At 39.8% G+C, this 27,783-nt stretch overlaps 2 protein-coding genes across 2 annotated transcripts in view; both read left to right on the top strand.

The window, feature by feature from the left end:
* ttn.2 (titin, tandem duplicate 2) overlaps nt 1-27,783 on the top strand; it is a 176,248-nt gene that overhangs the window by 22,403 nt on the left and 126,062 nt on the right. Inside the window, exons 37-64 of the mRNA XM_064944764.1 lie at nt 241-366; nt 734-942; nt 2,750-2,786; nt 13,625-14,929; nt 16,079-16,882; nt 18,075-18,353; nt 18,553-19,119; nt 19,352-19,633; nt 19,710-19,991; nt 20,094-20,375; nt 20,486-20,765; nt 20,856-21,151; nt 21,277-21,555; nt 21,661-21,942; nt 22,040-22,318; nt 22,408-22,686; nt 22,788-23,066; nt 23,173-23,460; nt 23,571-23,849; nt 23,941-24,222; nt 24,308-24,586; nt 24,693-24,971; nt 25,082-25,360; nt 25,472-25,759; nt 25,866-26,144; nt 26,528-26,809; nt 26,984-27,262; nt 27,386-27,667. Of these exons, the coding sequence (XP_064800836.1) occupies nt 241-366; nt 734-942; nt 2,750-2,786; nt 13,625-14,929; nt 16,079-16,882; nt 18,075-18,353; nt 18,553-19,119; nt 19,352-19,633; nt 19,710-19,991; nt 20,094-20,375; nt 20,486-20,765; nt 20,856-21,151; nt 21,277-21,555; nt 21,661-21,942; nt 22,040-22,318; nt 22,408-22,686; nt 22,788-23,066; nt 23,173-23,460; nt 23,571-23,849; nt 23,941-24,222; nt 24,308-24,586; nt 24,693-24,971; nt 25,082-25,360; nt 25,472-25,759; nt 25,866-26,144; nt 26,528-26,809; nt 26,984-27,262; nt 27,386-27,667 (9,243 nt within the window). The remainder of the gene's footprint in view (nt 1-240; nt 367-733; nt 943-2,749; nt 2,787-13,624; nt 14,930-16,078; nt 16,883-18,074; nt 18,354-18,552; nt 19,120-19,351; nt 19,634-19,709; nt 19,992-20,093; nt 20,376-20,485; nt 20,766-20,855; nt 21,152-21,276; nt 21,556-21,660; nt 21,943-22,039; nt 22,319-22,407; nt 22,687-22,787; nt 23,067-23,172; nt 23,461-23,570; nt 23,850-23,940; nt 24,223-24,307; nt 24,587-24,692; nt 24,972-25,081; nt 25,361-25,471; nt 25,760-25,865; nt 26,145-26,527; nt 26,810-26,983; nt 27,263-27,385; nt 27,668-27,783) is intronic.
* On the top strand, nt 8,498-13,437 carry LOC135521203 (titin-like). Its single transcript, XM_064947133.1, has one exon. The coding sequence runs from the start codon at nt 8,498-8,500 to the stop codon at nt 11,990-11,992; it is 3,495 nt and encodes a 1,164-aa protein (XP_064803205.1). The 3' UTR covers nt 11,993-13,437.

The following is a 27,783-nucleotide window of genomic DNA, read 5'->3' on the forward strand; positions in this document are numbered from 1 at the left end:
GTCAACAGAAATTATGACATAACAGAAGAACAATTGTTGTCAAAAACTAATTGTAAAAGTACACCATTCTTACAAATTTTATGCATTCCGTGTATTAATATTTTATTGGATCCAACCTTTTTTATAGAGTGTTAAGATGACCATGATTTTTTTGTTAAGTCGCCGAAGATATTACCTCACAAATAAAGAACTGAAATGGTTTATTCATATAAGAAAGTTGCTAATTATTTTTCATTTCAGTTTCAGAAGTTGTTTCTCCTGACACTGGAGCTCCTCTGTCCCCACCTACCATCATCTCACCAATCAGCAACACCTCAACCACTGAGGGAGAGTCAGCCAGATTCCAGTGCAAAGTTACTGGAGAAGGTATTTGGCACATTACATTGTTGGGATGAGTTGGAATAAAAACATGTTTTTGTGGGTGTAATGGATGTAATTGTGGAAGTATACCTTTTGTTATTAGTTGTCCTATTGCATTAGAAGATGAGGCATGTGAACCTCTCCATAATAAAAAATGAATTGTATTATAAATCCTTGTTAAAAACATACTGTGATGTTTCAAACAGAGATCTTCATCAGACAGAGCTAATTTGTCAGACATTCATTTTTAAGAGTACAATTTCAATTTATTTTGTATGTATGTATATTTGCTGACAATTATTATTATTAATAAATAAATACAAATTTATTCTAAAACGATATATAGTTTTTAAATCCAATCCTCCATTTGTAGCTCTGAAGATGTCCTGGTACCGTGGTGAGAAGGAAATTAAGCAGTCAGACTTCTTCAGGATTTCTACATTTGATGACACCTGCCAGCTGGAGATCAGCAGAGTGTTCTCTGAGGATGAGGGGGAATACACCTGTGTTGCCAGAAACGCAGGAGGAATGGTCACATGCTCTGCACATTTGAAACTTGATGGTGAGCTTGCATACCTTTCTGTAACCAGATGGTTACCTATACCCGGAATAGATTCCGACTCGACTCTTGCTTATAGCTACACTTGGGTCGGGTAGGCTTCCTGTTTAGATTAAGACACCGTAGAGCCGGCATGAGATATGGCTCGGAAAACGTACCTGAATCCAGGGATGAGAAATTAGTTGTACTCCAAATTGTCCCAATCTCTCAACTGTTAAACCGAGAAGGTTGAACGACTGCTATTTAAACGGCAGTTGTTCAATCTTCTCAGTCTAACAGTTGAGATAATGGGACAATTCTGAGAAGAACGCATTTCTGGATTGAGGCACGTTTTCCAAGTCATATCTAGAAATATTATCATTTGTAGCCAAAGATAAGTAATTTAGCAGATAAATCACTTCAATATATAATATGATTTGCAGTATCCTCTTAAATATGTAATTTTTTCTCTATGCACATGACTTTCACTTTCAGAAATATACACACATGGATATGTGTATCTATGTTCATCCATAAAAATGCTAATACTCAATTAATTGAACGTACTTCCTTTCAGGGCAAAAACAAACTATGGATATTACATCTGATTCTCAAAGGCATGTCTCATCCAGTCTTTCATCAAGCTTCTCAAGTGTAAAGAAGGAGCAAATTGCCCAAAGGCCCACTTTTATTCACCCAATAGAAAGCTGCGAGGTTCAGCATGGTGAAGTGGCCAGGTTTCATGCTTGTGTGTCCAGCATGCCAATGCCAGAGATTAGCTGGTATCATAACCAGCAGCCAATTAAGCCTATCAAAGATATTGTCTTTCATTTCGATGAGATGACAAACACTGCCACATTAATTATAGTCGATGCATACGCTGAGCATGCTGGACAATACACTTGCAAAGCAACCAATAATGCCGGAGAGGCGGTGTGCACAGCAACCCTTGCAGTAACCAAAGAAGGTAACTCGTTTTTTACCTTGAATTAGCCTTTGATTTTACAACACCGTGTAATTAATAATCTATTCATTTTCACAAAATTCCTTTCTCCAAACGACACCTCTCATTAAACCAACCAAACGACTTTCTTCTTCTTGGGAAAAGCCTTTTTGCTTTCTCATGTTCTACATAGTTTACTAACCTCACAATTTAAAATAGAATAGTATAAATATGTTAGTCACTTTTTTTTAGTTCTCATCCCTAGATGAGTACATGCAGCTTGAGTAGAACACATTCTCTTCTTGTCATTCTTCTCTGTCACTCCTTGCTCTCCTTGCAGCTTGAGTAGGTAGTACATTCTCCTTTTGTCATTCATCTATCACACTCCTTGCTGTCCTTGGTTGTGACATCCCTCTCAGCGGTAGCTCTGTGGACTGTGCATGCTGTAGCCTATACCCTCTCCCTATTTAGACTTGTGTCTGACTGTCAAACTTTGCTTTGTTTGTTTATACCCTTGTTTGTACCCCTGTTTTGTACCCTTGTTTGTACCGTCAAAGTGGAAACGTTCAAATTATTGTAATCAGTTAAAGGGTTTGAGTTAAAATTGTTAGCATAACCTCTGAAAAGCGTTTTTGTCCTGCAGGATATACCTTCAAGGAAATTACAACTGGGCGAAGCATTTAGTCCAAAATTGTTTCTTGAAATGAGCAATCTCAAAATGATAGACGGATCAATTCAGTATCTCATTTGATTGGCAACCATTTATCTGTAAGTTTGTAGAGCAAGGCTCTCACATACAGAGCGTGAAATTAAGCCAAAATGGAAAGGAATTGGTACCAATCATCATCAAAGATTATCGTTTTAAATCACACCAACTCTTCATTTCCTTTACAGTAACCCATATGAAGGAAGAGATTGAAGCAACCATTGAGCAAGAAGCCAAAGGTAAGACTCATTTACACTCTTCATAACTGAAATGTACTTCATCAACCCCTTAGTTGACATGTACCTGAGCATATGGATAAGTGATTTATGAATGTTCACACTGCATGCAAGCAGAAAATGTTTTGAATGCAAAATGTTCATCTTATGTATTCTTCAATATCAAAATAATGTTATGTCCTTGTATTATTTGATTGGTTTTTGTACAGCAAGCACCGATTAAAACTGCTTGCTTTTAGAAGTTTTAGAAAAATTAGTTCTGGCATCTATCAATATTATCCTTTACGCATGAGGGTTCTTCGTGGATTGTAATGGATTCCCAAAAAAGGTGCAGGATGTGTATCTTTTAAAGTTTCCAGACCTCAGGAAATTATCCTTTAAAAGATATGGGAATAGCCACATCTTTTAATTGCTTCTTAAAGTGTATTGCATTTGGAACACTCCCCTTGCAAATATTTCTTAGACTGGCTTGCAGATAGTGGTATGTGATTAATTGTTTGCTTCTAAAATAACATGATTATACCTGTAAACTATATTAGTTCGAATAAACGCCTTCTCATACAATTCTAGAGCTGCTTTACAAGTTTTACTTATTTGTATCATTGGAGAGTCATGTTTCTCATTAAATATTTTTTAATAATTTACCCTCATTCAAAGGATTAGAAAGGGCGTTTATTCATCTTTCTGCAAGTCAGGTAAGGAATATTTAGCTTAAGAATACACTAAGTAAAGCAAAAGCAAGCTTATTTTTTAAAAAGCAGAGCAGGTTATTTTGGAAATTATTATGCTTTTTAAGAAATTTATGTTTTGAAGAAATGCCCACAGAAGAAGGAACAAAACATCCAGCAATTTTCGTGTCAGAATCTTTAAAAAAGAATCAAGTCTTGCGTTTATTCGAACAAATATGGTGAGTGAAATTGTTTTTTTTATGGCTATGTGACTTGCTGCATGTACTTAATATTTTCATTAATATTCATTTTAAAATTTGAATTTTATTATCTTTTTTTTTTACCCAGATGGAAATTTATTGAAAGTTTTTTTTCTTCTTTTTTTCAGAGTTGTTTTATAATAAAAGGACTGAATCCTGGGAGAACAGAGGACAGATTCGCAGAGCCGTTTCAGACACGGAGGACTTGGATCAAACAAACAATTCATTCATCAAATGGAATGGGGCTGATAACATTAAGCCATTTTTTATAAAAAAGCTGAAATTCCAGAATGTTCTTGAAGGAGAACCTGCTGCATTAAGATGCAGATTGGTAGCTTTCCCGATCCCAACCATATTATGGTTTCATAACAATAGACCGATTCAGAAAGAACGTCGTCGTAGAATACGTACAGAGAGCACTATGCACATACACGCTACTAGTTTATTCATTGATAGTATCAAAGACAAAGACTCCGGCAGTTACAAAGTAATGGCTATTAACACAGAGGGGTCTGCAGAGTCCATAGCATCACTTCTGGTGTCAATGAGGGAAGAACAAGATGCCAATTATCTAAGCCATGTTAGACGGTCAACTAGACCTCATGGAAGCTTAGATTCGTTGGTTGATCAAAAAAAAGAGAAAAAGTTCAGGGTTGACCTGAGATGTGTTGGATCTCCATTTGATAAAAAGTCCAAACCGAGGGGCAGATCTAGATCCAAGGATGCGCCGGTTCGCACCTTGTTCTTCAGAAGCCTATCACCAACAAGAGGGAAAAGTAAAGAAAGTAATCTGAATGAAACCGCATCTGAACGAGCCCGCTCTCCACCGTCTATGTTTGGTGGAGAAAGGGTTAGTAGGTCTGAAAGGTTTAACGACAGACACAGTGACATCTACTGTGACAGACACACTGGCAGATTCAGCGACAAATTCAGTGACAGGTGCAGTGACAGATACAGCGATAGATTTAGTGACACAGAAAGCCTACATGGAGAAGTAAAAGTAAAGCTTGGCCTGTTACAAAATGCAGTCAAACAAAAAAAGAGGCTCTCTATGTCCACAATGTCATCATCAGAGTTTGACTTGGAGTCAAACGCAAGTGAATCTAGCTATGCAGATTATGTTGATCGATTAAGGGTCAAGAAGCCTGCCTCCTTACCTGGAGATTTACAGCATGCTCGACCTTTTGAAAGATACAATAGAAATGATAAAGTTTCTGCAGAATTCTATGGTAGATATGACATAATTCCCACACATAGCGCTACGTCGACACAGCCCCATGTGAGGCATTCCTTTGAACCTCAGTCTCGGTCTAGGGCCATTCAAATGTTGAAAAGTGAACTACCAGCGGAAGGAAAAGAAAAGGACTTTGAAACACATATGGATGAAAAGGCCCTGACTCAAGGGGAACCTCAACATGAGGTCAGATTCGAACAAAAGATAGGTGAGGACTTAGAAAATCAAGGTGCACACTACATAGGAAAACAAGGTGAGGAATATTTAGGAAACCAAACTCGGTTTTCTGAAGACCTAAAGACAAAGATGGAAGGGAGATCTCCACACATTGCTGCACGGAGATCTCCAAACATTGCTGCATTGGATAACTTTTCTAGATCCAGCCCAATCAAACCACTGAAGGAAATACTTTCCAGTGAGACGATTATTACACAAGAGGATACTGTGAAGAGCACAGAACAATTTGAACATCCACCCAGCTCTGCGGAAAACCGCTATGAGAACATTGAAAGTGAATGTGAAGATAAACTTTTAGCCTTGAGGATTAGAAAATGGCAAAAAGGAATGCAGATGGACCAAGAGGAACAGTTTGAGAATGAAACAGACCATTCGACGGCAAGGGATTCGCCATACATGCGATCTGAAAGGCATATTTTTGGGGAGGAGGTAGAGACAAAATCAGCAATAGAAACTGTCGGCGAGGAGAAGCATTGGGAAGAGCATCGTATATCCCAGGAAAAGGTCCTCTTATCCCAGGAAAATGTTTATGGATTGAAGAGTGGAACTGAACAGAATTTGTCCCTTTCCCAAACCAAAGAGAAGAATGCCAGTGAGAAAACACAAGAAGAGCACCATGTATCCCGGGAAGATGCTCACTTAACAATGGAAGAGCTCCACATACTCCAAGAAAATATTAATTCCCCAAAAGAGAGGCATGCCAATATTTATGGTGAGGAGCAAGGGAGAAAAACTGCAACAGAAACTGAGGCATTCACTTCCCAGCATTCGCCCTGTTCTCCAAAAGAGAGTCATGCAGAGAGTAGTGTGGAAAAAACTTGGGAAGAGCACCATTTATCTCAGGATAATATTTCTGGATTGAAGAGTGAAAGTGAAGAAAAATTGCCCCGTTCCCCAAGAGAGAGACGTACCAGTGTGAACAAAAAAGGAGAAGAGCACCATTTATCCCAGGAGAATATTTATGGGTTGAAGAGTGACAGTGAACAGAATTTGCCCCATTCCCCAAGAGAGAGGCGTGCCAGTGAAAAGAAAACACGAGAAGAGCACCATGTATCCCAGGAAGGACTTCACTTATCCTGTGAAGAGCTCCACTTATCCCGGGAAAATATTTATGAATTAAAGAGCGAAAGTGAAAAGTTTGGGAGTGAGGAAGAGGCTCTGGCACATCGAATCATGAAATGGCAGCAAGACGTTTTGACTGAGCAGGAGAAAGCTGTTGACTTGGATTCTGATTGGGTTGGTGCGGATTACTCACAATATGTTGCTAGAAAAAGGTCTGAATCAAAAATGGCTGCTGAGGGCACTGCTCTTGGATCAACCACTCACTCTGAGGCAGATTCAGCGAGAAGAAGAAAGCCTTCCCCGGAAAAGACAGACTATGAAAAATTCCTGAATGAGGATGTCCCTCATGATTTCAGAGATGAGAGAAGGTCCACACAAGAAAAGACAGTAAACAAACATGTTCTTACTGAGAAGGATATTGCTCCTGAAAATAGACATGACAGCACCTCACCAGAAAAGATGGCAGATGAAACGTTCCTGACTGAGGATGCCCCTCACGAGTACAGATATGTAAGTATAAAGTCTTCTGCAGAAAATACAACAAAGGAAATGCTTCTCCGTGATGATACAGCCCATGAAGGCCCAAAAAGGCCTTCTCCAGAAAAGATGACAAAGGAAATGTTCCTGAGTGAGCATGCCCCTCATGACTACAGGTATGAAAGAAGATCTTCGCCCGAAAGGACAGCAAAGGAAAAGTCCCAGAGTAAGGATATCCATGATTTCAAAGATGAAAGTTTCCAGTGGCCCCCTCCTCCACAAACTGTTATTGATGAAACAAGGTTGCAGACCGAAAGTGAGTATTTTGTGAGCGAAGAGGAAGCTTTGGCTCAGCGCATCTTAAAATGGCAAGAAGACGTTCTCACTGAACAAGAAGAAGCTGTTGAATTAGAGTCTAACTGGGCTTTGGCTGAACATTCACAACACCCAAAGAAAACTGATGCCAGTGGACCCGATGCAGGTCACTCCATTGAACCTGTGAAAGAACGCTCACCTGTGAGAGAACCCTCCCCTATGAGACAACATCACATTGGTCAGCATGAAAGTTCCTTTTTTGAACCAGCCTCTTATCAGAATGAGAAGTCTCATACAATGTCATTTGGGTCCTCACCTGTGAGAGAACGCTTGCCTGTGGAAGAACACTCTCCAATTAAAGAGCGCTCTCCTGTGAAAGAATCCTCACCTATGAGACAACATCGAATTGGTGAGCTTGTCTCTCAAGAGGATTGGGCTATGGCTGAACTTTCACAACACCATCGTCAGAGAACTTATGCCAGTGGAGATGATGCCAATGACGGTCCTTCTTATGAACCAGTTTCTCATCATATAGAGAAGTTTCATCAAATGTCACTTGGGTTTCACTCACCGGTGAGAGGGTCCTCACCAGTTAGAGGGTCCTCACCAGGGAGAGAACCCTCACCTAGCAGAGAACGCTCACTTGGCAGAGTTCGATCACCTGTGAAAGAAGCCTCACCTGGTAGAGAAGCCTCACCTAGGAGAGGCCGTTCACCTTTGAGAGAACATCACATTGGTCAGCATGGTTCTCAAGCCGAAGTTGGTGCAGAAGGGCCTTCCAATTGGGAATCCGACTTAAAACCTGATGAAAAGGAAAAAGTGTCTATGAGGACCAAAGAGAGGAAAGAAGAACACAGAGAAATGCTATCAAAAGATGACCTTCACCAAATGGACATGCATCAGAGGACTTCACCGAAAACATCACTACCTATCTTTGTGAGAGAAATCTCATCCATGAAAGTAAAGAGGGGAGAGATGACAGACTTTAAATGTCGTTTCCGGGGAGACCCTCAACCAACTGTCACTTGGCTCAAAGATGACCAACCAATCAGTCAAAACCCAGACTTTGATGTTCTCATCAAGTTGAATGAAACCACATTAACCATCTACTATCCGACTATATACCATGAGGGGACATTTAGTTGTGTTATCACTAATACATTTGGAAAGTCAACCTCCTCTGCCACACTTGAAGTTACTGAGAGTGAGCAATTAAGAAAATCACCATCGCCGGTGGCCTCGCGTAAAGTGAAAGTGACAACAGATTATGAAATGAGTGAAGAAGATGTTGACCAAATGATTGACGAGGAACTTGAATCATACATAGACGTTGAAACGGATGAGAAATCCTTTTTACAGGTGCCTCAGGCTGTCTTGTACAGACCTCGTGCTTCAGACTCACAATATTCTACTTCTAATGTCGAGATCAGGATCACTGCTCCAACACCAGTCCCATTCGAAATGATTGAAAAAGACACAGAGATGTCTGAGGACGATGGCAGTTCCCATCCTATGAAACACAAATTCACATTCTCCTATGATCCGAGTGATGCCGCTAAGGTAGTCAGTAAATCTGAGAACATAAGCTCTTCAGAAGGCCAAACCAGTAAGGTTGAAAGCAGTTCTGATGTGTACTTCCAACCAGCTGTTGCTATTGCTGGATCTTCTGAGGTAGAAGCAGCCATGGCTGGTGAATGGGAACAATATATACTATCTGGAAATTCAGAAGATTTGAGGCAGTCCCCTCTGAGTGATACTGGTGATATTACTGACCAGGCATTGATGCTGACTTTGGACAGAACTTTAGATTCTCACAGCCTTAAAAAGACTGTTCCAAAAGTAACTAAACCAAAGCAAAGTGTTTCAAAAGAAGCACCTACTGTTACTGGGTGTGGTCGGCAATCATCTGCTGCAGTAGTCGAAACGTCACATATTAAGCAGGCCTTTGAGACACCTGTGTTGTCAGAGGCACCTGCATTGTCAGATACCACTGTTCATGAAGTGAAAAAGTCCACAGAGTCATATTTCCCTGAGGATATCCCAGAAGTATCAATCCATCCCGAACAGGATGATATGTCATTGGTAACTAATGTTGTGGAAGGTACTCCACTGCAGGCCAAACAAGACACTATATTAGTAGAAGGTAGTTTTACACACATTTCGAGAGTAAGGTCCATTTCCCCCAAAAGTGGACCAGAGGTTGTCTTACTAGAAGGTAGTAATACACAAATTTCGACCAAAGCGAAGACAGTCTCTCCAAAAAGTGCCCCTGAGCATGGCCAGACCATGTCTACTACACAGGAGGAGGACAAGGAAATCTGTATGATTTCAGGAGAAACTGTTGAGGAAGCTGGCGTAATTGACACCCATGGTGACCTAAAACACTTTGTTCCCCTCTCAAGTGGAGCAGAGGTGCAGGAGTCACCAAAACTGGTCAGACCTGAGGCAGTTAAGGCAGTAAGGACTAGCCCTTCTCCAGAAAGTATAGGACCTGGTGTGATAGATGAAAGTATGAAAGAGGACAGTGAAAGTGCATTTGTTAGTACTGGCAGTAGCTCCATTCCTTGTGAGAAAGTCCCAGTGTCGGAGACCCCAGATGATGTTTCAGCGTCAGTCGGTAATGAGGTTGTAAAGCCAAAAAGATTCTCTGGCTCATTTGCTGCTCCAGAAGTTCAGAGATTGGACACTGAGTCTTCTGATCGCGAGGACATGACTCATATGAATGAAAATATGTCTATCTTTGAACGCTCAAAGGGTAGTGCATTTGTCAGTGTTAGTGGGGCACGTAGTGAAATTGTTAGTGAAAAAACTGCAGAGGTAAACGAGGAACATGCTGATGCTGAGAGTGGTGAGCCTTCAGAGGTTTCAAAATCAGTGATTATTAAGTTCAAAGAAGATGGTTTTACAGATGATCTTGCTGCACAAGGCTCACAACAGCAAGCAGAGGCTAAACCAGACAGTGCTTATCTAAGTATGGCTGACAGTCAAGGTGCGACAGGTTTAACCTCACTTGAAGAGGAGGCAGTGACCTTCAGTACTGTTTATGACTACTACAACCCACCAACTGAGTGGGGCAGACCCTTATCACCAGAGTCGGAGATGTCCATTGAGTGTGGTAGCACATTTAGTGAGGAATTAACAGAAATCGAGCGGTTCTATACGCCAGCTTCTTCAACTGAAATTTCGCAGCTCCCGAAATCTCCCGAATCTTTCCACACTCCTGAAACTGAAACTCCAGCAGGTTATATGACCCCTAATGAGTATGCCTTCTCTCCTCTTGAACATAAAAGAACATCTACTGACTTCAGTGAGAGGTTATTTTCTCCTGCTAAGTTCTTGAGGTCACCCGATGATGAGGGCATTGAGACAACTCCCCCTGCATTTAGCTTAGAGGAAGGAATCTTCCTCTCAGAGCGTGCCCTTGGCCTTGGAGGACTACAGGAAAAAGTCCAGGGAATCCCTCCGGCTTTCCTCAAACCTCTCACCAAAAGGAGAGTTTTTGAACAAGATTCGTTATCGTTTTACGCTGAGGTATTTGGGTTGCCTTCACCTGAAGTGAAGTGGTTTAGAAACAAAACCCAGCTTGTTGCAGAAGAAAGAATTACAATGGATAGAGATGGTGACAATATCACACTTTTTATTCAAAACATTACGAAAGCTGATCAAGGTGAATATATTTGCGAAGCTGTTAACTATGTAGGAGAGGCAAAAAGCGTTGCACTAGTTGTAGTTATATCCAACGAGGCCAGATATATGCCCCCACCACCAGCAGTCACCCACCAGCATGTGATGGAGTTTGATGTTGAAGAAGATGATGACTCATCGAGGTCTTGCTCCCCTCAGGAGATTCTATTAGAGGTGGAGCTGGATGAAAATGAGGTTAAAGAGTTTGAGAGACAGGTGAAGATAATTACCGTCCCAGAATACACAGCTGACAATAAAAGTATGATAATATCACTCGATGTTCTCCCGAGTATGTACGAGGAGAGTGGAGTTGACTTTGTAACGCAAGAAAGGGATGATTTGAAAATAGCTTTTGAGGTTACAGAAATGCCACCACGCTTCATCAACCCAATTTGTGATATAGAAACCCCCGAAAATACAACTGTAATGTTTGAGTGTTCTCTGATGGGAATTCCCTCTCCCATAGTATCATGGTTTAAAGGTAACAAAAAGATCCCTCATGATAACAAGAAATACTTGTACTCATCTGATGGAGACAATCATTTCCTAAAGATCAGGAAAGCCAACGCTCATGATAGTGGAATATACACCTGCAGGGCCATCAATGTGGTTGGGGAAACTCTTTGCAGGGCATCTCTTCTTGTGTTGAATCCTAAAAGCTTTATAGGGAAAACAAGAGGAAGAGAATTGACAGCTGTGTCTCTTGGTAGTGCTAAAGTTCAGCCTCAAAAGTTTGACTTGGTTGTTGGGAATGAGTTTGACGGTGAGCAGGCATCAGAAATAGAGCTGGAATTTGAATTTGAGCAGGAAGCTGATGAATCACAAAAGGCTGTTAGACTCGTAGCCATGACAGACAATGAGATGAGCGAGCAGGGAGAGAAATATGTCAGTATAAATTTTGATGTTTTCGCAGAGCCCGCCAAAGATGATAAAATAGAATTCAAAGGAAAGTCATCGGAATTGTGTAGTTTCCAGTTTCAAATGACTGAAACTCCACCAAAATGCATTGTTCCTTTGACAAACGTCACTGCAGCAGTAGGAACTCCAGTGGTCCTCCAGTGTTTAGTTAATGGTAAACCTCATCCCACTGCTGAATGGTACAAAGACGGGGATCCAGTGAAAGAAACTAGGTACATGATCCAAGAGAAAGCATCTGGACATTTTAATTTGATCATAACAAATGTCACTAAAAATGATGCTGGAGAGTACAAGTGTCTCATCCAAAATAAATCTGGATATACTGAAACAACTGCTTTGTTGAAAGTGTTCTAATCTCTTCGTGCAATTTGTTTTCATGAGGATGTTGAACTCAATTAAGCAATTGTATGTTCGAAAAGTAGCTTTTGTTAATTATTCTGAGATACACGCGAAAGGTTTTCTGAAATTAGGTGTAGATCTTATTTACTGTGTATAGTGTGTAATTACTTCACACATAAGAGTAATTATAAATGTTATATAATCATGTTTGGTATGTTTGAATGTTGAATGTTTGCGTTTTAAAATAGTAAAACAAAAGTTAATGCTTATAGTTTTATTTAGCGTGACAACGTGTATGAATACTTACCACCCATGTGTAATCAAAACATTGTTATCAAGACATTCGTGTTAGGCCCAAAATGTCCAATGTTTTAATATTTCAAATTAATCATATAATTGAATATATAGTCATACATAATATAACAAATACAAAACACTCTGGGGCTCATCTAATTGATCACTGGGGATTTCTCAGACCCAGATCAAGCGAACTCCTGAAAGAAAAAGCATGCTCAATGGAGAACTGGGGATCCAATTCCCAGTGTGGAGTGTTGAAGTTGGAATTTACATTGAATCGAATCAATCAAATCAAATTTATTTATATAGCCCTTCGTGCATCAGCTGATATCTCAAAGTGCTGTACAGAAACCCAGCCTAAAACCCCAAACAGCAAGCAATGCAGGTGTAGAAGCACATTAGGGTAAACAGCATGACTGTCCGCCCCAGCACCTTTGTTATAGTTTTTATTTTGTGGCCGAAATGGAGGTGAGGTGTGTAAAGCAGTGTGGTAAAAACAATAGTTATAGGTCACATTCTGCTGTTCTATCGCGTGTGCACTGATGTCAGGAAAAACAGTGGCCGTTGTTTTCAGTAACGTTGTTGTTGTAATATCCCAAACGGATGTGGCTGTTTCACCATTAAGGGTTCCAGCTTTAAGAAGTGCATGTAAAATTATCAATTATCAATGCAACCATGATAGTTCCATCTTAACATGATGCTGTACAATAAGTGATGTGCAGAATTTAAACATTTTCTTTGTGAATGAGTTTCTGATAAAATTTTGTTTCTTTTGGTTAATGATTTAAAAAAATATATATATTGTACACAAAAAAATGCAATATCGAACACAATTTTAATCTAATATTGAATGTACTATTGTAGAGTTTATTTTTTCATTAGGACTACAGTGGCAAAGTACATCCATTCAAAATAAAGCCTTGGGTTGGCTGTAAAATTACATTTTTAAAAAGGATATGTTCATTATATACATTATATGTGCTGTAAATATGTGTTTCAGTGTATGTTTGAGGCAATTGTATTCTTAATGAATACTGTATATTTGGGCTTATAAAAGATTTACCAATTTGACTGATCTCAAAAAAGTATGACAGAGTATTCATTTGGAAATGGGGGTAATTGAAATTCATGATTTGTTTGTACATAAATCACTTCAGTTTGTCTCTAACAGTGTTTATTTATGTATAAATAAAATAGTTATATACTGATGTATTTATTGTATGGTGTTTTTTTATGTAAACTAATGTTTATGTCAACCTTTAAGCTTTTGCAGCGGACACACAGTTGACCAACATAACCCTGTCTTTAATGGACATTTTATCTCAATCTTACAAATTATCTTTTACACAGAATATTCTAGGTCGACTGTGACGACAGTGGAAGAAGAACAAGAATCCTACACCACTGGCCTTCAGTTACCTCAAACATCCAAAACACTTGAACTCCAGCCAGAGTCTAAATACTATTCTAGTACTTTAGAGGATAAAAAAGAAAAACCTATATTTTTGACCCAACTCTCACCAGCAGCTGTCAATGTTGGGGAGTCAGCAAGATTTACTATCACAGTATCTGGCCTTCCAAAGCCTACTGTTCAGTGGTTTCACAATGGGAAAGTCATTACTTCTTCATCAATTTACAAATTGATTCAAGAAAAAGATGAGTATACCTTAATAATATCTGAGGTAAAAACAGAGTATAAAGGCGAGTACACTTGTACAGCTAGCAATAGATTTGGCCAGACAACCTGTACTACTTACCTGGAGGTAAGTAAGAGAGCTTCAACTACAGCTGAGCAATGGGTGGAAAAAATGTTCAAAGCCACTGTCCAACCTCCAAATTTCACTAGCCAAATCAAACCTATAAAATGCCAAGAGGGAGGTGAGGCTTACTTTAAATATAAAGTAACTGGTGATCCAATACCAGATGTACAGTGGTATAAAAGTTCTCGTCAAATTCAGCCTGGTAAGTACTGCATTATAGTGAACAACCCAGATGGCTCTGGCTTCATCAACATGAAGGGCATTCAACAGCAGGACAGTGGTCTCTATACATGTAAGGCTTCCAACCCATCTGGGGAGGCCTCTTGTAGTGCTGACCTAATTGTTTTCAAAGAGCCGATCTCTGTATCTCAGCGTAAGGAACCCACGGTTGTTCAAAAAGGTTATAAAGTATCCATGACTGCTGAACAAGCTACAGAGACCCGCTTGTACGAGGTCAACCTTCCCGGAGAGACCAGGGCCAGAGATCAAGCAGGACATCAGATGGTGTACACCATTGGCACCGAGGACAGCCAGGTTGTTTCCAGTGAGCAAGTGCAAACCCTTAGAGAGTTGGATATGTCAGCAGCTACTGTCCAAAGAGAAAGGGTCACCCATCAGGCTGCAGTTCTGCAGTCACATGAGGTACACGAGAGAGTGTCTGTGGGTGTCACTCGTCCACCTGAAGTTTCAGTAGTTTCTACGAAACAACACCGTACGGCTCCCTTTCATACATCTGCTGTTCAGGATAGCCCACAGCTCACAGAGCAGCACTGTGACCGTATCCAAAGCCCAGTAGTCATAGAGCTGCAGTCTTCAAAAGAGAAGCGCTCACAATTAATGTCTGCAACTTCCGAGGAGATAACCACCTTGGCGAGTGTAAGCACAGAGATGTCAGGTGAAAGGAAGACAGATAAAGTAAAGCCAACCTCCGAGCCAAAACATCTTGTCAGTAGTCATCTTGTTGAATCCCAACTGTCAATTTTAAAAGAACGATCGCAAGAAATTCCCAAGCCACAAGAGGAAAAAAGTTACAAAGTCAAAGAAGGCATTAAGATATTGTATTCCGCTATGTCAACTGAAAAACAGATGATTCCTGAGGGCCATACCACAGATGTGCCATCTTCTGACTCTGCTCTACAATTTTCAGTGACAAAAGAATCGCTCAAACCAATCCTAGCCTCAGTTTCTGAGACAAAACAAACCTTATCAAAAGAGACTAAATTTACCATGCAGAGGCCAGAGGCAGAAAAGGCTCTCCTTCGTAAAGATTACATTATGAAATCTGCACTGACAGCTGAGGAAAAGCAGATGTTACAAGCTGAACACACAAAACAAGTGAAGAGTTTAGAAAGCGCTACCTCATTATTTTCTCAGATAGAAGGTGAACAGGTACTGCATTTGCAGATAATTAGAGATCAGGATATCCTACCATCTGAGGAACCATTTACTTGTGAGAAACCAGCTGTAGAACAAGCAGGTGCCAGGAAAAGCCCTACTCTTTTACATACAGTAACCCACGATGAACGGATATCTGTCACTTGCGAAGATACGACTGAGTTTGAGGCCAAGAGAGACACAATGACCATTCAGCCCCAAAAACAAGCCCCTACCCCATTACATCTTCAGTCAGTTCATCCGGGAGGTGCCTTAACCAAAGAGGGAATTATTAACATTGAAAAGCCAGCCCAACAGACAGCAACACAGAAGCAGGAGAAAGCCAGAAAACATGCAGCATCCTCAGAGGAAAAAAGGGGGCTTAGCGCAGATTATTCCAAAGATCTTGATGTGTCTGTGACAGGAGTTCAGTCAAAGCTTAGAACAGAACCCAGACCACAGAACATTCTTCAGGTCACATCAAAGCCCATGCAGATATCCAAAGAAACACCATTTACTAGTGATGCCAAACAGCAGCGTGCATTAATCCAAAAAGAAGATCGTTGGAACATCATGCAAGTTACAAGTGTGGCAGATAGTCAAGCATTAGAGGAAGGACATACTGAGAGTTTGACAGCTGTTGACACATTTACATGCAAATCCGAAATAGAGCCTAAAGTACCTACTGAGCCCATACAAATAGAGGAGAAGGCGATCGCAACTGAGAGTAGTGTACTTCTAGAAGCAACAGAGCAAGATTTTGCCATCCAGATACAGGAAGGACAGTCTGTTAGACAGTCAATAATGATGGATGAAAAGCGTATATTGATTGGGGAAATGTCTCAGCAAATAACCAAATCAGAGTCAACAAAAGTTAGCCTTAAAACTCAGCACAAAATGGCTGTTTTCGTTTCAGAGTCTGGAGAAAGTCGAACTCTTCCAAAGGAGCTCACATTTGTTATTCAGATTCCAAAACCAACAAGTTTGGACATCAGACGTCAGTTGAAAGATGCACTTCAGTCTGCTGTGGCTCTTGATCAGCCACTTATACTAGCAGATGTTGTTGGAAGTTTAGAGGCTACTGAGGTACAGGAAGTGAAGGTACTCAAGGAACCTAGGCGTGCGATGTTCACTTATCTTATCACAACACCAGGTGCCCCTATGGAAATAACACTTGCTTTTGAAGGTCAGTACCCCAAGACTGCAGATCTAAGGACTGAACTCCAGGCAGCTTTCTACTCAATTATCTATCACGAGCAGCATGTTCTTACATCTGAGCAACCTGGCACACTGCAAATCGACAAGCCCCAAAGACTAAAGGTTAGCAGTGCATCCTCCAAAGAAATATTGTCATCTGTAGTTGAGACAGTAAAAGTAGCAGAAAGTGTAGTTGATTTCACAACACCTAAATCTCAGGCTGCTAAACGAAAGACGGAATCTCGGGCTACACATGAAACAGCAACAGCTGAGGAACGTATTGTGGTGCAAGAGTCCAAAGTAACTCAATCCAACTTGGGCGGTCAAGTAATGGAAGTTACTACAGAATCACATGCTGAGTTTGGACAGACAGTACAGGTGGCCAGACAGGAGGTTAGAACTATGACTGTAAAAGGTTATGAGAGAGATGTAGGTATGACTGATATCACCACCGATATGCCCTTGACATCCATTCCAACTGAACAGTCTTTAGATGTACTCATCCAAAAAGAACACAGGGAGGAATTTATTTCAGAAGAGGTCAGAAAATCTAAACCTCAAGGAAATGTAAAGGATTATCCCATTATTGAAACTTTCCTTGAGGACATTACCACAGAGGAGCATTGTAAGGTTACATACACTGTGACAGTAAAGTATGTTACAAAAGCTAATTGGCTTTTCAATGGACAAATAATTAAATCTGGCAAAGAGTTCAAGTGTTCCAAAGAACATGACACATACACACTTACAATCATGAAAATGATCAAGGAGAAGCACGAAGGAGAATATGTCTTTGAGGCTGTGAATGAAGCTGGAAAGACCACAACATCATCAAGACTCACAGTTGTCTCGAAAGGTTGGATAATGGGGATAGTTTTATTGTTACTCGTCACCATACACATAAACTAACTATCATTCATTACATTTTTATAATGTAATATAACATTTTAATTTCATATTGGCAAACTCATACTTTATTTCATACATATTTATTTTTAGATCAAATTAATTACTAAAGAAAAAAATGTATTGATAGAATTTTCAGCATGAATTTACTATACTTTCAATCCACTACTAATTCACCTTAGTATTTCTCTATATCATTCCCCACATGCTTATTTCTTCTATATCATTCCCAGGTATTTTCGTCACCCAAGAACTATAACATTTCATTCTTGGTCATTCTCCACTGAGCACTGAAATATTTTTGCCTGCTTTCAGGGGCAAATGTGTCATGGTTTCATTCTTCATGATGTCACTTCCCTCCTTCCTCTATCATGAATTCACTTTCTTTCTTCCTCCTCTAACCATTCCACCATTTCTTCACAGTCACTCCTGGAATGCATCCTACCATACTGTAGCATTCCACCATCCCTATTCCAGCTCTGTATACCATTTGTCTACTTGTCATTTTTCGCATCATTATCTACCTGTGTTCTAATTTACTTTTCTTTTTGTGCACATTATAGTGCCACCTGTTTTCAGGTACAAAATTGTTCCCCTGGAGATCAATGTTGGCAGTGGAGCCAAGTTTGAATGTGAAATTGAAGAGGCACCAAATGTGAACTTCAAATGGTTCAAGTCTGGCACTTCGATCAAAGAGAGTGCAAATTGTCACATTCTCAGTCGGCAACTGACATCTTCATTGGAGCTTCTGAGCCCAACCAAGGCCGACAGTGGTGAATACACCTGCAAGGCTACAAACCAACATGGCAGTGACACCTGTGCCGCCAAACTGACAGTGACTGGTGAGTCCTCTGTTTCCCTTAACATTATTAACATATACAACTGTATGTATATTGCTGTTTTTTTTAAAGGTTGAATACAATACAACACATTTTAATGTTCAATTGTTGTCTCAACATTTGTATATTGGACCGGTTTGTAAAGTAAATTGAGTATTCATATCCTATTGCTTTTTTCCATCTTTATTTACTTTTTTTATAGAGATGTACCCGCCAGTATTTAGTACAAAGCCTGATCACATGACTTTATACGTGGGCAAACAAGCAACATTCCAGTGTGTAGTTACTGGCTCTTCACCGATGACTATTGTCTGGCACAAAGACAACATTGCTATCTCTCCGGGGGGAAACTATCAAATATCATCTGACAAGACCAAATATTCCCTACAAATCAAAAATCTTCAGCTGAACGATCAGGGCACATACCTTTGCAAAGCATCAAACAGTGTTGGTACTGCTACATGCAGTTCAGAGTTGAGGGTTATCAATAAACCCAGTTTCATAAAGACCTTTGAGGTCTTGGTGTCTTCAGCCGTTGGTAACACACTGCGGCTCGAAGGTCAAGTGGATGAGGACACTGGAGTGTCCATCACCTGGATGAAAGATGGCAAAAAGCTTCATCAAACAATGGATTGTAAACAATCTTTTGAAGACAAGGTTGTCGTTCTTGAAATTACAAAGGCAAAACTGAAAGATTCAGGGAAATATGTATGTACAGCTTCAAATGATGCTGGGAGTGCAACTTGTCCTACCACGTTGACGGTACAAGGTAAGGTCTTTAAGTAGATTTCCTGTGTTAACACAGCGTTTGTGCACTTACAGATCTGCTTACTAGGAACTAATTGTAAAAAAAACAGCTGTTGAGTCCTCTTTGAAACAGCCACTAACAACACTATGCAGCTTCTGTGTCTTCTTATTTTCTCCTTCTTGAACTCTTCTCTTTTGTATTGATTCTTGTTTGACAACACATTTGCTGTTTTGCAATCCAAAACTTATTTCAGAGCCCCCTACCTTTGTTAAGAAAATGGAACCAAAACTAATGTGGAAGCAGGGCATAGCTGCTCGGATGCAGTGCACAGTCAAAGGATCAGCTGAACTCAAAGCTTCCTGGTTTTTGATTGACAAGGAGCTCAGTGATGGAGATAAATATAAAATCACTTTCAAGGCTGGTCTTGCAACTTTGGAAATAATCGATGTAAACGTGTTAGACAGCGGAAACTACACTTGTGAGGTGTCAAACGAAGCTGGTAGTGAGAGCTGCAGCACTGAGTTATCTGTAAAAGGTTTGTCACCATTCTTTACAATTATTTTAAAAATTGAACAGATAGTTGTATAATTTAATCTGATCTCTACTCTTAGAGCCCCCTTCCCTTCGAAAAGAATTGCAAATGGTTGAGGCAGTGAAGGGAACCCCTGCCGTACTCGAATGTGAAATTAAAGGAACAGCTCCATTTGAAATCACCTGGTTGAAGAATAAGAAGCCAGTCGTCGCCACAGATAAAAAGTACAAGATCGTCTCTCAGGAGTCCATTGCTCGTTTGGAGTTCTGCTCATTTGAAAGTGCAGACATTGGGGATTATCAGTGCTGCATAGCTAATGATGTTGGTAAAATCACCACTAAGGCACTGGCCAAACTAAAAGGTTAGTATTGTTGATAAATTAAAATAACTCAAATTGATTTATCTAAATACCGTATGTTTTCTAAAGAACATGGTTCATTGATTTTATAATATGTTTGTATAGAACCACCAACATTTGCAAAGAAGATTGAAACCATTACAGCAACATTGGGAGATTCTGTGAAACTGCAGGGCACATTGAAAGGCTCACCCCCCATTTCCGTCAAATGGATAAAGGACACTGAAATGTTGAGAGATGATGATCCAAATATCAAAATGACATTTGAGAACAACATTGCTATTTTGTCAATAACAACTGTTGCCATTAACCATGGTGGCAAGTACACTTGCCAAGCAGAGAATGAGGCTGGACAAAACAAATGTGAAGCCACTCTAACAGTTCAAGGTTAGAGTTGAACATTTAAATAAAAAAATTACACATATTTATGTATTTTTACATATAAGCACATTATACTCTTGTGACACCTCAATCTAATTCATTTTACTTTAATATAGAACCTGCTAGAATCTTAGAGAAAGCAGAATCCATCAATGTGACTTCAGGGGAATCTGCAACCTTGGAATGCAAAATCGCTGGAAGCCCAGAACTTAAAGTGAAATGGTTCCAGGATGGAAAGGAGATGAAAGGGAGTCGAAAATATAAAATAACTCTGAAAGATAATATTGCTGTCTTAAAGATTCTTGCGTCTGAAAAAGTAGACTCTTCCGAATACACAATGGAAGTGTCCAACCGTGTTGGAAAGGACCGGTGCTCATGCTCTATTACTGTGCTGGGTTAGCTTTTCTTCTTTTCTACTTTTAAAAGTTTGTTTTCATGACATATATTTTAACTTGCAATGTACAGTATGACTTAACTTTTTCTTTCCAAAACAGATCGTATCATACCACCCTCTTTTACAAGGTCTCTGAAAAGACTTGATGGAATTATGGGTAACGATATTTCAATGGATTGCAAAGTATCTGGATCCCAGCCTATGACTCTGTCTTGGTTCAAAGACGATAAAGAAATTAAGTTCGGAGATAGATATTTACCTGAAATCAAAGACAACTCAGCTGCACTGAAAATTACTAAATTGGAAAAGGTTGATGCTGGAGTGTACACATGCCGGGCAACAAATTCGGCTGGATCTGAAGAAAGCAGTGGAACCTTATATGTCAAAGGTTTATAAAGTTTAAGTAATTCTTTAGCCCTATGTTTTTACTTCTAATTGAAGTAGGCCTATGGCGTTTTCTTGGGGTAATATGATGATGAAAAATAAATATTTTGTCCTTTTAATGAATTTTAGAACCTCCAGTCTTCACATTGAAACCTGACAACCAAGATGTCGTACCAGGATCTACCGTTGTCTTGAAGTGTGCTTTCACTGGAACAGCTCCTCTTATGATCAAGTGGTTCAGAGACGACAAGGAGATATCAAGTGGAGGCACATTTTTTATCAAGAAGGAGACCTCCTTAAGTTTTTTGGAACTTCACTCAGTAAAACCCAGTGACTCAGCTAACTACACATGCCAAGTGGCCAATGACGCTGGAAAGATGGCATGCACTGCTGTCTTGTTTGTGAAAGGTGACCTTCTTACATATACTCTGCTCAATGTGCATTTGTTGTTCTTCTGTTCTTGCATCAATGTTTGTTTCCTTGACTGATAATCAATGTCAAACTCTTTTTTAGAACCTCCAATGTTTGTGGTGAAGCTTGAGTCTACGAAACTAGCAGTGGAAGGAAGTGCTGTAAAGCTGGAGTGTAAAGCAACTGGCACCCCTGAGATCAGTTTTCAGTGGTTCAAGAATGAGATTGAGATAACACAAAAGGAGAAATACAAAATGGCTGTCACCAATTCAGTTGCAACATTGGAGTTTGTCAACTGCTCTGTTGATGATAGTGGAAATTATGTTTGTGTGGCATCAAGTGATGCTGGTAGTGACCACAGCGGCAGCACAGTTACAGTTAAAGGTGTGTTGAGTATTCCGCTTACTGAGGTTTTTTTTCTCGATTAATCCATTTAGATTTTTGTTGATTGTATTCTGACTTGATTGCCATCTTCTTTTAGAACCTCCAATATTTACAAGGACCTTTGAATCCAAAGAAGTTATCAAAGGATCTGATATTATGCTGGAAGGAAAGCTTGCAGGCTCTGCTCCATTCAACGTATCATTTTACAAAAACACAAAGGCAATCAGAAATGATAAAAGACATAAGATAGTCGTAAAGGATGACATAGTTACCCTCCAGATCCTGGCAATTGACGCCGGAGATGCTGGAAAATATCAGTGTACAGTAGAAAATGAAGTTGGGAAGTCATCTTGTGATTGTGAGATGACACTGAAAGGTTGGTGTGAAAACCTTCATTTTAAATAAATGTATCTGTTCATTTCTGTAGACTTTCAGTTGAAAGGTTGTATGCTTTTCCACCTTTAGAACCGCCATCGTTTGTGAAAAAGATAGAGAATGTGAATTCCCTAGTTGGCAGTGAGATTTCTATGCAGTGTACTCTGAAAGGATCACTACCTATGACTGTGTCATGGTTGAAGGATGACCATGAGGTCAAAGATGGTGAGCACGCACAGATGTCCGTTGAAGACAGGACAGCACTGCTGCGTATTTCAAATATTCAAACCAAACATGCTGGGAAATATACTTGTCAGGCCAAAAATGAAGCTGGCAATCAGAAATGCTCTGCGTTATTGGTAGTCAAAGGTTGGTTGATGTTTATCAGGACATTTTTCAAATTGCTACTTGTGTTTGGATTTTATATTCTGATGTTAAAAACTCATTGTTGAATGTTATGTTTATCACAGAACCAGCAAATATCACTGAACAGGCTAAATCTGTCAGTGTTACAATGGGGGATCCCGCTACACTTCAGTGCCGGTTCGCAGGAACCAGGGTGCTCAAAGTTAAATGGCTGAAGGATGGAAGAGAGCTGACATCAGGTCATAGATACAAAGTACAAAGCACAGATAAGAGCTCTGTACTAAACATTCTCCGTACAGAAAAAAGCGACAGTGGAGACTACAACTTTGAGGTTTCCAATGACGTTGGAAGCAGTACCTGTGAAGCTACAGTTTCTGTTCTAGGTCAGCTCATTTATACATATTTTTATACTTTTTGTAGCTTTTGTTTTTACAGGTATTCCTGTTTTGACAGCATTCTCATAACTTTCTTTTTTTAAATTTATGCTAGATCAAATCATAAAACCATCTTTCACAAGGAAACTGAAGAAAACAGAGAGTATCAAAGGATCATTTGCCCACTTGGAGTGCCTTTTGTCTGGCTCTCTGCCCATATCTGTACTCTGGTACAAAGATGAGAAAGAGATCAAGACGGATGATAAGCACAAAAGCACATTCTTTGAAAACACAGCTTTTCTGGAAATAAGTCGTCTTGACAGTGCAGACAGTGGTAGTTATACCTGCATTGCTACTAATAAGGCCGGCAAGGACCAGTGTTCTGGGGCCTTAATTGTAAAAGGTTTGGATAACCATTTTTTGTCTTCTATATTTCTGTATCTTTGGCTCTCTTTGGCTTCAGAATTTTTTTGACTTTTAACTTGAAACATGCATTCCCCATTTTCTCAACAGAACCACCATCAGTTTTAGAAAGGCCTGAATCAATGGATGTTTTGCCTGGATCAAAGGTTCAATTTAATGTCCTTTTGTCTGGCACGCCACCCTTGACCATTAAATGGTTTAAAGACAAGAAGGAGATCTTATCTGGCTCTGATTGCTCTGTGACTAAAGACAACACCTCTACATCGCTGGAGCTGTTCTTTGCCAAGGCATCAGACTCTGGAGACTATATCTGCGAAATTAATAATGACGTGGGCTCTGATGCTTGCCAAGCAATGCTCTTTGTCAAAGGTTCTTATTGTCTGTTATTCTTTACCTTCTTGACATTTGTTTTTGAATTGGACCTCTGCTATACTTATTATGTTTACTTCATTTTACATAGAGCCTCCAAAGTTCACACGAAAACCTGACGGTGTGTCAGTGGTGAAACCTGGGCAAAGTAAAACATTTGAATGCCAGGTGACTGGAACTCCAGAGATTGATATATACTGGTTCAGAGATGGGAATGAGATAAGTCCTAGTGACAAATACAAGATGTTCTTTGATAACAACATAGTAACCCTAGATATTTGTGGTGCTGATACTAAGGACAGTGGAATATACTATTGTGAGGCCCGTAATGAAGCCGGCAGTGAAAGCTGCAATATGGAATTGAAAGTGAAAGGTTGGTTTAATAATTTTATATTTTCAAATTTTTATATGATTCAGACTTCATTGAGTTAATTAATTGTCTGTGTTCTCTACCTCAGAGCCACCATCCTTTGTTAAACAGTTATCAACTGTGGATATTGTGAAGGGCTCAAATGCCTCTTTAGAGTGCCAAGTCATTGGCACAGGTCTGTTTGAGGTCATGTGGCATAAGGATTTAAAGGAAATTAAATCCAGCACAAAGCACAGTTTCTCACAAGTACAGGACATTCTGAATCTTGAGATACAGAAATGTGATGGTGTAGATGTTGGTGAATACCAGTGTACCGTCTCAAATGAGGTTGGAAGTTGTTCTTGTAGAACTACGCTTCGTATAAAAGGTTAGTTACTTAAAACATATACTATTGTGATAGTTTACGTAACTTCCATGATGACAACACATTCTTACTTTAAATAACTAATAATTGTTCCTTGGTTTGATGTTAGATCGACCATCATTTGTGAAGAAAATTGAAAATGTAGCCACTGTTTTGGGCAAATCGGCTGAATTTCAGTGTGTTGTCACTGGGTCACCATCTCTGTCTGTGCAATGGCAAAGAGATGAGAACTGGATCTTGGAAGATCCTAAAATTGAACGGACATTTGAGAATAATGTGGCAACTCTAAGGATTCCGGTCTGTGAGGCCCATCACAGTGGGAAATATACCTGCCAAGTGGCAAATGATGCTGGACAGGACAAGTGCTTTGCAACCCTCATGGTGCAAGGTTTGTCTTTTCATTTAGTATGCTAGCTAGATATTTGTTTTAATTTTGGTCAGGTCTGTCTTTGAAATGAATGGATTTTAACAGAAAGTGTATATTTCTATGCATTTTAGAACCACCTCAGATTACAGAGAAACCAGAAGTGATGAAAGTAACTATTGGGGATCCAGTCAGTTTAGAGTGCAAAGTGGCAGGCAGTCCGGAGCTCAAAGTGAAGTGGACCAAAGATGGCAAAGAGCTCAAGTCAAGTCCACAGCACAAACTTAGCTTCGAGAACAACCTTAGTAGCCTTAAAATTCAGACGACACAAAAGGAGGATGCAGGCAACTATCAATTTGAGGTCTCAAACCACATTGATACCTGCAGTTGCAAAGTCAAGTTGATTGTACTAGGTCAGTGCAAAATCTTGTATTGAAACAAATTAGTGTGGTAGTATACTGGTTATTACATGATATGTAATGCATATAGTTTTGACTGATTTGTTGTTGCTCTTGTGAAAACAGAACAAACTATTCCCCCAAGCTTCACCAAACCAATGAGTGAAATACAGGAAATATTGGGAACATTTGTTCAAATTGGCTGCAAAATATCTGGATCCCTTCCCATTACTGTGGAATGGCAGAAAGATGGAAACAACATTTCCGTTGGTGGAAAATATAAACTTGTTCGTCAAGACAATTCTGTGTCTTTAGAAATCGAACAATTAGAGAGAGTTGATGCCGGCACTTACTCTTGCAAACTAACAAATACAGCAGGAAGCGTTGAATGTAGTGGGGCACTAAGGGTGAAAGGTCAGAATTTATAACATTTATATCAAATTCATATTTTTCTCTCGTGAAAGGGTCAGGCCAGCTGATTAACTTGGTTGCTAATGTTTCTTTTCAAATGCATCTTTAGAGCCGCCAAGCTTTGTGCTGTTGCCTGAGCCCCAGGCAGCCCTTCCTAACTCCAACGTGCGATTTAAGAGCACGTTTAAAGGAACACCTCCTTTCGCAGTGAAATGGTTCAAGGATGACACTGAATTGATCACTGGACCATCATGTTTTACCGGACTGGAAGGATTATCTTGCTTCTTAGATCTTTACTCAGTTGGAGTTTTGCAGAGTGGAGTTTACTCTTGTCAAGTTAGCAATGATGCCGGCACTGAAAGATGTAGTGCCAATTTAACAGTAAAAGGTTGGAACATGCTCTTATTTAAACTCTTGCCTTGGCTTCCATCTTTCCTCGATTGGCTTCCATCGTTCCGTCTGTCCTCGAATGCTTTTATCTGTGCTCAATTGTTTTGCATTTTCACAGCTCCTCCAGCACCTCCTTTTCACAGTTCCTTCAGCAGTTCACAGCACCTTCACCAACACCTCCATCACATCAACAACTGTTTGTCTACCATGTATCATGCTTCCCATTTCCCTTTTCAAATTCATCTGGGCTTTAATCCTTAACAGATCCATCAAGTCATCAAATCACCTCTTTTTGCAGTTCATTCCAAGCCTCATATTATTTCACTTTGTCAAGTTGCATGTGCTTCAATAACCTAATTTTGCTATATTTTGGCTTTGCAGAACCTCCTGAATTTGTGCTGAAATTGCCAGTCACAAAATTTGTGAAGAAGTGCGAGCCACTCCGTCTTGAATGCAAAGTTACGGGTGCGCCCTCTCTGCGAATGCAATGGTTCAAAAATGACACTAAGATCACAGAAGGTGACAACTATAGAACTTCATTTGTTGACTCTATGGCAGTCCTTGAGCTGCACACCACAAGATTTGAAGACAATGGAGTCTACACTTGTGAAGCAACCAACGAAGCTGGAAGCATAAGCTGCAGCACAACCCTTACAGTCAAAGGTTAGCCAGTGATCAGTGACATTGGGTTTTGATATTTTCCATATTACATTATATATTCCATAATAATCTAATATTAGTATAGTGTCTGTTGGTGGTATTACGTCAGTATGAATTTAAGGCTTTGCTGCATGTAACAAAGAGAGCTGCTTCTTAACGATTCTCAATGTTTTGTAGACCCACCATCTTTCCTCAAAATACCTCATCCAATTGAAGGAATGAAAGGAAAGGATGCTAGCCTACACTGTGAGATAATTGGCACAGCACCCTTTGAGATTACCTGGTCCAAAGATAAAACACCACTAAAAGAAAGTAGGAAATATAAGATGGTGAATGAGGGAACCTCTGCCACTCTTCATATAATTGGATTGGATGCCTCAGATGTTGGAGAGTATGAGTGCAAGGCATCAAACAGTGTAGGATATGAAACATGCCGTACTACAATTCAACTCAGAGGTTAGTAGAATTGCATCATCTGCGGGTATTTTTTATTTTATTTTGATAATTGATGTTCCAGCTTTTAACCATGAACTACTCCCTCATGATGTTTTTTTTCTCACCGTGTTTGTCCTCTCTCAGAACCACCAACGTTTGTGAAGAAATTGTCGAATATGACATGCATATTGGGTGAAGAAGTCACCCTGACGGCCAATGTCAAAGGCTCTCAGCCAATGACCGCGTCTTGGGTACAGGATAAGGATCACATTCTCAGAGATGGTGACAACCGGAAAATTACCTTTGACAACAACCAGGTCACTCTTAAAGTCTTTAAAGCAGATTTACTGGCAATGGGCAAATACACCTGCCAACTCAGAAATGATGCCGGAGTTGTGGAATGTTTTGCTAACTTGACTGTATTAGGTTTGTACATTTCAATTTTCTCTCTTAATTCAATTTTCTTTCTTAATTCGCTTAGTTTCCCCCCCAGTCATTGCTTTTTAAAATTATTCCGTTTCTGTAAGCACACCTCTTTTCAT

Source organism: Oncorhynchus masou, chromosome 29 (assembly GCF_036934945.1).
Source record: "Oncorhynchus masou masou isolate Uvic2021 chromosome 29, UVic_Omas_1.1, whole genome shotgun sequence".
Lineage (NCBI taxonomy): Eukaryota > Metazoa > Chordata > Actinopteri > Salmoniformes > Salmonidae > Oncorhynchus > Oncorhynchus masou.

Coding starts and splice junctions, on each gene's coding strand:
- LOC135521203 (XM_064947133.1), top strand. CDS start 8,498: ATGATTGAAAAAGACACAGAGATGTCTGAGGACGATGGCAGTTCCCAT.